At 44.9% G+C, this 12087-nt stretch overlaps 1 protein-coding gene across 7 annotated transcripts in view; it reads right to left on the minus strand.

Moving 5' to 3' along the window:
* The window catches only part of LOC139546934 (plakophilin-4-like), a 123795-nt gene that overhangs the window by 33453 nt on the left and 78255 nt on the right, over positions 1 to 12087 (minus strand). For all 7 annotated transcript variants that reach the window (XM_071355919.1, XM_071355917.1, XM_071355916.1 and 4 more), the window contains 2 exons: positions 3682 to 3876; positions 662 to 872 (listed from right to left, as the gene is read on the minus strand). In XM_071355919.1, the coding sequence (XP_071212020.1) occupies positions 662 to 872; positions 3682 to 3876 (406 nt within the window). The remainder of the gene's footprint in view (positions 1 to 661; positions 873 to 3681; positions 3877 to 12087) is intronic.

Genomic DNA, 12087 nt, shown 5'->3' on the forward strand with positions numbered 1-12087 from the left:
GCGCTCCGGGTCCAAAAACTCAGCCATGCTTACAAAGTACACACGCCTCTGTAGCAAGAGCAGACGCAGCAGTTCACTGAATCAGGGGATCCTTTGTAGAGTGGTCCGTCTAGCCATGTACAGATGTAAGACCTTCATTTGACCACTCGTTGCTGAGATTTGTGCAGGAAATGAAAACTTGTAGTGTATTCAAGGTTTTCCACTTAAAAATGTTACTTGATTTGCCAAAACAAAAAATGTATCAACTCCTACAAAAAAAACATCCATTAATTATAATCCACATAATTCACATTTCCTGTTGCTGCAGGATTATTTTCCTGCTGTAGCAAACTAGCTCAAATTAAGGTCCTACATCTTAATGGCTAAGGCTCTGGACGGCTGCCCAGGGGGCTGTGTGTGAATAGTAACACTACTGTTGACCCAGCAGTATATACGGTAGTAGCCCCGTAAGCAAGGTTAGAAGCACTGTTAAGACCCAGTAGATGACAAGGGAGGGATGAATTAGTCATGACCAAACAGCTCAAAACAGGGAGGGATCTGTCCGAATTCATCCAATAAGAAACGGATGTTTCCGTTTCACGTTGCAAAGTGTTGCTAAGGTGTGGACTAATGACAACGGCCCAGCGCTTGTAGCCTAGTGGCTTAGAGCCCAGTGCTTTACCTCGGGTCCTTCTGGATGCTGTCTATGGAGGGCGAGCGGGTGGCCCCGTCATCCATGACGACCGGCTGCCTGACGTAGTTGCCCTCGGAGGGCCGGTACTGAGCCAAGCGGTAGGGCTCTGAGTACGTGGCCGCCGTGTTCAGAGCGTAGTTGCTTCTTTGGTACGTCATGGCACTACGCTGGCTGGAGGTCCTCTGGAGGGTCCCCACGCCTGAGAGACCAACGAAAAACAATTCAGATTGATATTGAACGAGACAAGTACACAGCAGCTACCAGACCTAGACTCATCTACAACTCCCTGGGCTAGTGAAGATTAAAACCTTTTTTCAAACCTTTTTCACCTCAGAAAATGTGTCCGAAACGGCACCACTTTTCTCTTTTAATGGCGCACTACTTTTGACCATGGCACATAGGGCTCTGGTTAAAAGTAGTGCACTCTAAGGAATAGGGTGCCATTTGGGACACACACCGAGGCGTGCTAACCGGAGCTGAAAACACTAGGCTTTTTGACTCGCACACACCATTTCTTCCAATCTGGATCCACTTAATGAAAGAGGGTAAAATGGTGCTCCCATGATTCCACACTACTCCTCCTTCAAAAAGGGACCGTTTTGTTGTTGTCGTTTCGTTCATTAATGAGGTAGGATTGAGCAAGCCAGATCCTGCAGGTTTTTTCACAGGGCTAGTCTGCCTTGTAGTAGGTGATCCAGCAACACTCCTCATCTCATCCCTCTCTCCTCTCCTCCCTCTCTCCTGTCTGCTTCAGTGTGGCCTGAGGCCAGTGAGCCCTGGCTGTGTCCGACACAGGAATAGACACACAGTCCTCCCTCTTTAGGTGAAACAGCGTCAGTGCTAAGCTAACACACCAACAGGATATCCTTCCATCCAGGCCAGGGTAAATATTTAGTCTGTCAGAATTTTAACTGTGTCATCGTCCTTAAACAATGTCTATTTTTCTGCCCCTCTCCCCTCCTTGCATTGTCATATTGTGACCTAGTTTCTAGCACAATATGCCCTACATACTCTCTCACACACACACTCACACACACACACCTTCCTGCTCCGAACAAACAGAGCAGAGACCATGTGACTGCTGCTCTCCGGTCAGATCTCTATCCTGCCATCCTGCAGGGACTGGGACTGCACACACACATAGTCCCTCCTACAATAATCAAAACGTCAACTTGAAGCTGCCCTCCAAAAATAGATATATTTTTACATCAATACCTCTCTCTATTTGGCAGTTCATAGGCCAGTTCTGTGATATCATGATGACTCGCTACTAAAATCCTCTTTAAAAAAAGCTTAATCCATCTTTAAAATGCCATACCCGAGCTCAGCGACATGCTTTTTCGCAACAGGGATCGATATTTCCATTTAGCATAAAAACCTTGGTTCTCACCCCCCCCCCAAAAAAATACAGACCACCAGAAATACTGTAGATAAAGAATTTATGGAAAGAGCTGGGGGAAAAGTCCATTAAAATGTAATTTCACACTATAACAAAGAGTGCTTGGGGATCAAATTAGATTTTTTATTTCAAATGATTTTTGGTAAAGACTCCAAACAACCTTTTTTGCCTTCCTCTCAATATAGCTAATCGTTATCTAAGAGCAGTCTTCTGAGCATCAATACCATTTATTACTGAACTTATCAGTCCAGGAGGATCTCAGGTCTGCTGTAAAGAGGATGCTAAATGGCTGTGTGCTGGAGGAGCGATGAGGAGAGAATTCTAACATCCAAACACAGCTGGTCGTGGCTGTGGCTACCTCCCAAATAGAACCCTATTACCTATAAAGTACACTACTTTTGACAAAGGATAGCATTGCCCTACTTTTGGGCCCCGGGCAATCAAAAAGTCAAGCACTAAAAATAGGGAGTAGGGTGCCATTTGGGACGCTGCCTCTGTGTGGACACGCTGCTGTTCCCTGGCCCCTCATCCCTCTTCTCATTATGAGTGTGACACACAGGTAATTGACTCCTTTGTGGCTGGCGTATCAGCCCATGCCTGTCTCCTTCCTCTCCCCTGTCTCAGACCCATCTCTGATGAAGGAGGGAGGAAAGGAGGGCAAGATAGGCAGACTGGCAGGCAGTCTGGCTGGGCTGGATGGCTGTCTGGCTTGGACAAAGTGTTCCCAGGAGAGATCACATAAGAGAGAAAAAGAGAAAGGGGAGGGGAGCGAGCGAGCGAGCGAGAGCGAGAGACAGTGAGAGAGCGAGAGTGAACGAGAGCAAGAGAGAGAACCTGGGCTAGAGTGGGAAAGGCAGGGGGAGTAGCCATGTAACAGCTATGTTTAAACTATGACGGAGTCATTTTAAATGATTTAAAAGACTGCTCTCTCTCTCTTCAACATCCCCATCTGTTTCTCACTAACGCTGCTGATCAAATCAGCTTATTGATGCCTTGGTTCCATCCTGCTTGCATTAATGTTCTCATCATTAGACATTGAGATGAAGTTAACCTAGGCATTTTGGGAAAGTTTTAGAGAAATCAACAGTTGGAATAAGTAAGAAAGGAATAAGCAGGGAAATCCTCCAACCAGGATTTGTGGTAAACCTGGACATTTTCAGAAAATTACCTGAATTTTGCAGCCTTAAGACGAAGTGCAGAACAGTGTTTTTCAAACCTCTCCTTGGGCCCACAAGCCGTTCCATGCATTTTAAAGTTCACTATTCAACTCGTCAACTAATCATTAAGCCCTTGAATAGGTGAATCAGGTGAGCTAGGTCGGAGCTACAACTGAATTGTGAAACGTCTGGGAGTCCCCAAGGAGAGGTTTGAAAACCAATTGTGTACAGCAGGGCTGTCAAATTCATTCTATGGAGGGTCTAGTTTCTGCTGGTTTTCGGGTTTTCCCTTTCAATTAATACTTAGAAAACCAGGTGAGGTGAGTTCCTTACTAATCAGTGAGCGTAATTCATCAATCGAGTGCAAAGGATGAGCGAAAACCTGCAGACACTCAGCCCTCCGTGGAACGAGTTTAACACGTGGTGTACAGCATAGCAGTCTAGTGTTCTACCTGACGGACTCCTGTAGATGGCGCTCTGCGAGGAGTTGTTGAGGTCCACTGGGTCGTGGTGGTTGGGGCTACGGTACAGGGGCCCCTGGAAGGTCCTGTCCTCGTAGATGGGCGTGATGTGGCGGTCAGGGGACATGGCTGACCTCAGGTCCTGGCCCAGCTGGCTGTGCTGACTGGCGTACGAGCTCCGCATACCTGAAGGGACAGAAAGCATAAGTCTGCGTCCCGAATGGAAACGTATTCCCGAATTTTAGTGCATTCGTTCTTAACCAGAGCCCATTGGGCCTTGTTCAGAAGTAATGCACTTAATAAGGAATAGGGTGTCATTTGGGACACAGTATCAGACGGTAGTACAGGCTCAGGGTTAGAGACTGCCACCGGCCTCGTGTGTCTTCCTGTGTGTCACCCCTAATCCCCATTAGCATCACACAGTGACAGTTGCTACACAGCAGCACACACCACAGCTAGCTAGCTAGGGATCAACTGCAATAATTCAGACACGCTCAAATTGCTAGCGAGAGCTCAGAATAAAAAACGTCATGTTGTCCGTGCTGAAGTTTGACAGTTAAGCTGCTAAAGACTGACTTAATTGAAATGAATTCAGGGCTCATTTCCAATTCTGTGCAACGCTAAGGCAGCAGCTTTATGCGGTTTGTCAAACCGCACCGCCCCCAGCTCTCTGCTCCGCTCTCTCTTTTAATGATCCAGCTTTTTAACCCCCTGCTAGAGCTGCCCCTGTCAACTGTAAGTGCTGTTATTGTAAAGTGGAAACATCTAGGAGCAAAAATGGCTCAGCCTCAAAGTGGTAGGCCACACAAGCTCACAGAATGGGACCGCCGAGTGCTGAAGCGCGTAGCGCATAAAAATCATCTGTCCTCGGTTGCAACACTCACTACAGAGTTCCAAACTGCCTCTGGAAACAACGTTGGCAAGATGTTCGTCGGGAGATTCATGAAATGGGTTTCCATAGCCGAGCAGCCGCACACAAGCCTAAGGTCACCATGCACAATGCCAATCGTCGACTGGAGGGGTGTAAAGCTCGCCGCCATTGGACTCTGGAGAAGTGGCAACATGTTCTCTGGAGTGATGAATCATGCTTCACCATCTGGCAGTCTGGCGGACGAATCTGGGTTTGGCAGATGCCAGGAGAACGCTACCTGCCTGAATGAATAGTACCAACTGTAAAGTTTGGTGGAGGAGGAATAATGGTCTGGGGCTGTTTTTCACGGTCGGCAAGGCCGCTTAGTTCCAGTGAAGGGAAATCTTAACGCTACAGCATACAATGACATTCTAGACAATTCTGTGCTTCCAACTTTGTGGCAACAGTTTGGGGAAGGTCCTTTCCTGTTTCAGCATGACAATGCCCCCGTGCACAAAGTGAGGTCCATACAGAAATGGTTTGTCAAGATCGGTGTGGAAGACCTTGATTGGCCTGCACAGAGCCCTGACCTCAACCCCATTGAACACCTTTGGGATGGATTGGAACGTCAGTGCCGGACCTCAATAATGCTAATGGCTCAATGGAAGCAAGTCCCCGCAGCAATGTTCCAAAATCTAGTGGAAATCCTTCCCAGAAGAGTGGAGGCTGTTATCGCAGCAAAGGGGGAACAACTCCATATTAAATGCCCATGATTTTGTAACGAGCAGGTGTCCACATACTTTTGGTCATGTAGTGCATCTGTTGTTCTATGTAGTGAATCTGTTATTCAACGCGTTTGTATGGGCTAATAGCAGTAACGCAAAATAAAAACTATTCCATATAGCTTAGTAGAACCACCCCCCCTCTTCTGGCTTAGAGAGGGCTTACACTCTTACGGGTTAATAAGCTCTCTTTGCAGCTCTCAGCTGAAAAAATAACACTTAGCCATATAGACTGTACATAAACCATTAGGAACACCTTCCTAATATTGAGTTGCGTCTCCTTTTGCCCTCAATTCGGGGCATGGACTCTACAAGGTGTCAAAAGCATTCCACATTGATGCTGGCCCATGTTGACGCCAATGCTTCCCACAGTTGTGTTAAGTTGGCTGGATGTCCTTTGGGTGGTGGACCACTCTTGATGCACACAGGAAACTGTTGATCATGACACAAATCGGTGCGCCTGGCCTGGCACCTACTACCATACCCTGTTCAAAGGCACTTCAATATTTTGTCTTGCCCATTTCACCCTCTCAATGGCAAAAATACACAATCCATGTCTCAAAGCTTAAATATCCTTCTTTAACCTGTCTCCTAATTCATCTAAACTGATTGAAGTGGATTTAACAAGTCACATCAATAAGGGATCATAGCTTTGACCTGGATTCACCTGGTCAGTCTATGTCATGGAAAGAGTTTTGTACACACTGTATCTCATAGTACCTCTCTGGCCTAGTAGAGGAAACATAGGGAAATATAGGTCAAAGCCTTGACTACTTGTTGAAACCACCCAGCAGTGAATTCAGTATCATTGAGTGCAGGGCCTCCCGAGTGGCGCAGTGGTCTAAGGCGATGCGATGCAGTGCTAGCTGTGCCACTAGAGATCCTGGTTCGATCCAGGCTCTGTCGCAGCCGGCCGCGACCGGGAGACCTAGCGTCGTCTGGGTTAGGGGAGGGTTTGGCCGGCAGGGAGGTCCTTGTCCCATTGCGCACTAGAGACTCCTGTGGCAGGCCAGTGCGCAGTGCACGCTAACACGGTTGCCAGGTGTACAGTGCTTCCTCCGACACATTGGTGTGGCTGGCTTCCGGGTTAAGCAAGCAGTGTGTCAAGAAGCAGTGCGGCTTGGCAGGGTCGTGTTTCGGAGGACGCACGGCTCTCAACCGTCGCCTCTCCCGAGTCCGTACGGGAGTTGCAGCGATGGGACAAGACTAACTACCAGTTGGATACCACGAAACTGGGGGAAATAAAATAATCATAAATTGAGGGCTACACCTGGGTGTGAATCCCAAATGTAGCGCACTATAAAAGGGTGCCATTTGGAACTCGTCTTGACAGGCTAGACGTTGCCTTCCCCATCAGGCTTTGTAGTGAGAGTGAGTGGATATATGGGCCAGTAGAACACACGGCTGAGCCAGCATATGTCAGGAGGTGTGTGTGTTTCTGTAAATGGAGGAAAGAAGGGGGGGGGGGTTCTCCTAACCATAAGCTCATTTACCAGGGGGAAGCCTCGATGAGGTCAATCAAATTAGAAATTCACACCAGATGACAACAGTATTTGGGGGAGTCGCAGCCCAGCACGGCTGACTGACGGAGGTCTGGTCGGTCTGGATGTGGAACAATGTCTGCCTGCGTCCCAAATGGCACCTTATTCACTTTATAGTGTACTACTTTTGACCAGGTTCTGGTCCAAAGTAGTGCACTAAATGTGCCATTTGGGACGCATCCTGAGCCTACGGCAGGAAAGCAGCATCTGCCACTACGCATCCAGGCGTATAAATCCAGCCGGCAGTTATTACCGCCGCGGCCGGCCCAAAGCTCACAAGCCTTAGCTCCTAACAGCGTGATACCCTCTGGTCCCCTCTGCTTCAGGGTAACAGATCCCATACACATGGCTCATGTGGATATGTGACCTAACCTTGCATCAAGGGGACTCAACTCCCCAGTGCAAGAGAGAGACTGCAGTGGCCAAGTCACTGAGCACTCACTGCATACTTCGCTCACTTCAATAGAGCCCAAACATGATTATTTTGGGCTTAGGTCCAACACCGCTAGGCGAGCTGAGGCTCTCAAGCTGCTCAACACTGTCATGCGTTAATAAGATAAATGAGGGATTCTTATCAGAGTTCAGAACAGCGAAAATGAATAAATAGAAGCGTTTGTCTTTCCGGGGAGAGCTGAAGCCCAGTAAGGCAGCTGTAGGCTGTGTCCCAAATGACACGCCATATGGGTCCTGGTCAAAACTAGCGCTCTAAAAAGGGAATAGGTTGCCATTTGGGACACAGGTATAACCACTCAGCAGCCGTACACTTTCCTACTCTCCCTCAGAAACAGTGCCAAATAAACATGACCTCTGGAGCATCCGCAGCGTGCCGTCAGCTGTTGAGAGAGAGCCAGGGGGGTGCTTCGTCTCTGGGGGGGATGCTTCCGCAAGACCCCGAATAACCACCAGCTTCGCACACTAACTAATGAACAGCTAAATGGCGAGCCAGTGGAGAATAAACCCTATTCAAACAACTTACTGGGGGGACATGATAAGCATAGATAATGTAATCCGCTAAAACTGTAGTTCTCCAGGGGTTAGTAGAAAGGATATTACTACATTAGATCAGAGAGGATGTGAAAATAAGCAACTAGTGGCAAAATCAGCGTTGTTTCAACGTAAATTTGTCAACGTATTATGACTTGGAATCTACATGGAAAATACATTGGATTTAAGGGCGAAATATCAGCCAGAGGATTATGGCATCATTGTAACCAATTTTCAACAGATATAAAATATGTTGAATTTGTACCTTTGAAACAATGTCAGATCCCCAACGTTATATCCACCATGAGAAAAAAACAATAGGCTGGGCAGTACCACCTACTGGAGGGTTTGGTCTCAGATCCAGGGTTTGAACCAAGCCCAGCCCTGCTTAGCTTCGACATTTGTCGACATAGCATATTGGTAATAGTCAGTGACTATCGTGAGAATGATTAGAGAGATCTCTTAATAACTAAATATCTTCACTGTTGCTATCGAAGTCATTCCAAAAGGGTAGGTTTAACAGAGCAAATTAAATGTATTTGGTATTTTATTAGGATCCCCATTAGCTGTTGCAAAAGCAGCAGCTACTCTTCCTGGGGTTCACACAAAACATGAAACATAATACAGAATTACATAACACAGAATATCAATAGACAAGAACAGCTCAAGGATAGAACTACATTTAAAAAATAAATAAAGGCACATGTAGCCTACATATCAATGCATACACACACACTATCCAGGTCTAATAGGGGAAAGGCTTTGTGTCACGAGGTGTTGCTTTATCCGTTTTTTGAAACAAGGTTTGCTGTTCATTTGAGCAATATGATATGGAAGGAAGTTCCATGCAATAACGGCTCTATAAAATACTGTACATTTTCTTGAATTTGTTCTTGATTTGGGGACTGTGAAAAGACCCCTGGTGGCATGTCTGGTGGGATAAGTGTGTGTGTGTGTCAGAGCTGTGTGTAAGTTGACTATGCAAACAATTTGGGATTTACAACACATTAATGTTTCTTACAGAAAGAAGAAGTGATGCAGTCAGACTCTCCTCAACTCTTAGCCAAGAGAGACTGGCATGCGTATTATTTATATCAGCCCTCTGATTACAATTAAGAGCGAAACATGCCGCTCTGTTCTGGGCCAGCTGCAGCTTAACTAGATCTTTCCTTGCAGCACTGGACCACACGACTGGACAATAATCAAGATTAGACAAAACTAAAGCCTGCAGAACTTGCTTTTTGGAGTGTGGTGTCAAAAAAGCAGAGCATCTCTTTATTACGGCTAGACCTCTCCCCATCTTTGCAACCATTGAATCTATATGTTTTGACCTTGACAGTTTACAACCGAAGGTCATGCCAAGTAATTTAGTCTCCTCAATTTGTTCAACAGCTATAACATTCATTACCAGATTCAGCTGAGGTCTAACACTTAAGGAAGTATTTGTACCAAATACAATGCTATTAGTTTTAGAGATGTTCAGGACCAGTGTATTACTGGCCACCCATTCCAAAACAGACTGCAACTCTTTAAGGGTTTCAGTGTCTTCATTAGCTGTGGTTGCTGATGTGTATATGGTTGAATCAGAAGCATACATGGACACACATGCTTTGTTTAATGCCAGTGGCCGGTCATTGGTAAAAATAGAAAAGAGTAGAAGGCCTCCCCCCACCCAACATTTTTAAAAGTTGGGTGAAAAAAATACAAAATTCCCTTAACTGATTTGGATTTGAAAAATGTCATCAACTTTTCTACATTGATACAACATCCCAGGTTTTTTGTGTGGAAATGACGTGGAAACAACATTGACGCAACCTGTTTTTGCCCAGTGGGAGGGTTCAACAAAAAAAGGACAGCTTTGGTTGATTTCAAATTGAATCAAGTTAATCATTGTCTGATTCACATCTCCACCTCAACCAAAAATCAACTAATCAAAGTTGAAAAAAAATAGAACTAAATCAAAAGCAAACTTTTTTTAAAGTGCATTTAAAGTTTGATTTGATTAGATTTAGTACTATTCTTTAACTTTGATTTTTGGTTGAGATTTGTTTATTTGGATCTCCATTAGCTTTAGCAGAAGAAGCTGCTACTCTTCCTGGGGGCCACAAAAACACAAAACATGACAAGTAACAAAACACTGATAAGACAAGGTCAGTCAAACAAATTTAAAATACAACAAAAAAATACAAATAATTATAGTGTGTTGGTGAGTGCGTGTCCCCTCACAGTCCCCGTCGTTCCATGAGACGTTTTTAATTGTTTGGTTTTTTTAAAGGTAATTTTGCTTTTTGCTTGAGTAATGGGAGATGGAAGGGAGTTCCATGAGATCATGGCTCTGTATAATACTGTGCGTTGCAGTGAATTCGTTTCGAACCGGAGGACTGTGAAGAGACCCCTGGTGGCATGTCATGTGGGGTATGTATTGGTGTCTGAGTTGGATGTTATTTGATTATGCAGACAATCTGGAAGTTTCATTACAGTAACACTTCTCATTAAAACTAGAAGATAATCAGTTAATCGCTGATCAACACACAACCAGAAAAGACTGGCATGCATGTTGTTGATGTTAGTGCTGTATGTGCAGTTAAGGGCAAGGCGTGTTTTGAGCCAGCTGCAGCTTTGCTAGGTCTTTCTTTGTGAGACGTGAATCCAACACTGTGCCACTGACTTAATTCCAGTTTATCTACAAATTCATAATTTATATGTTGGATTCCCATCTCAACCAAAAATCTAAGTTAAAGAATAGGACTAAAACAAATAAAAATGTTCATAAACTTTACATAACGTTTGATTTGATTTAGTCCTATTCTTTCACTTTGATTCTTGGTTGAGACAAAGACGTGAATCCAACATATCAATTATTCATTTGTAGACAAACTGGAATTAAATCCAGACTAATTCAGTGGCACAAAAGATACATCTCCTTCAAAATGTTGATTTTTGGTTGTGTTGACAACCAAGTACAATATCACTTTTGCAATTCGTCTAAAACTAAACCAAAAATAAAAGTTAAATAATAGGATTAAGCCAGTAGCTCAGATTAAACTATGCAAGCATTAGATATCCTTTAAAATGTTGATATTTGGTTGCGTTGTCAACGCAATTGTAAGACAGTAAGTAGCCTAAAGTTAAGGCTCTTTTACAAACTAATGTAACAGAATTTATTCAACCTCAAAATGAGCAACACATCCACTGCCACATTTTGAGGTTAGCACACTAACTATAAACGTCTTATCTAAATCATAGAAAGCGTGCATATTCAAGATAGCACGCAAGGGTCGCAGGTCTGTGGAGATCTTCACAATTGCTATAAAATCAGTGATAACATTAAATTGTTGTATAAAAAAAAGACATTGTATTTGTTGTGCTTTTAAAATGGTTGAAAGTGCAGTGATAAAACATTTGGATGACAACTAAACCAAAAATCAGACATTGTTTTTCCATTGGAATTTGGTTGTGCTTTTAGATGGTTGAAAGCATAGTGATAACACCTTGGGAATTCAACAAACTTCTGGCTCTGTTTTTGAGTGGGTGAATAAAAGGTTGAAATCTCATTGATCAACGTCTCAACCAAATATTACCCACATTTCCACGATGAAATGACGTGGTGTGCCCAGTGGGTTGTCATTGGGGAGGTTGATGTGGGCTGCTGTGGTGACACATCCCAGGCAGTGGCGCAGGCTCATATAGTCAATCTGCAACGCTTCAGACAATGGCGTTTCGTTTGGCAGTAATTCGCTTGGGTTTCTCTTGTTGAAAGGTTTCTGATTAGAGAAGGGGAATATCAACGAGCCGGTGTTGGACACCACATCACAGCCCGCCACAGCCAAGTAATCGACTTAATCCGTTGGACATGATGAGGCCTTTCAGTAGAACCGTAGCTTGAGGGGAGAAGAGGAGAAGAGAGGGAGGGGGGGGGGGGGGGGAAGAGGGAGGAGAGGAAGGCCTCTCCCAGAGACAGGAGCTTCCATGCATATCCATCCCGCTCCCCTCTGCAGGCTCTCTCCCCGCCCTCTCCCCCATTCTCTCGCTAACAGTACCATTATAAACCTTAGCGCACACTAATCCCGGTGCCTTTATTCTGCTCCCTGGTAAAAAAACGCAGCAGCCAGGTTCTAAAGCAGCAACGAATTGTCTCTGAAAATAATATAGGAATGGTGAACATTCATGGTGTGTTATACTCATTTAACGCTGCCTTCACTTCCTCCCGTGGCCCGAACAGATTGCACTTGGCTAGACG

Source organism: Salvelinus alpinus, chromosome 20, assembly GCF_045679555.1.
Source record: "Salvelinus alpinus chromosome 20, SLU_Salpinus.1, whole genome shotgun sequence".
NCBI lineage: Eukaryota > Metazoa > Chordata > Actinopteri > Salmoniformes > Salmonidae > Salvelinus > Salvelinus alpinus.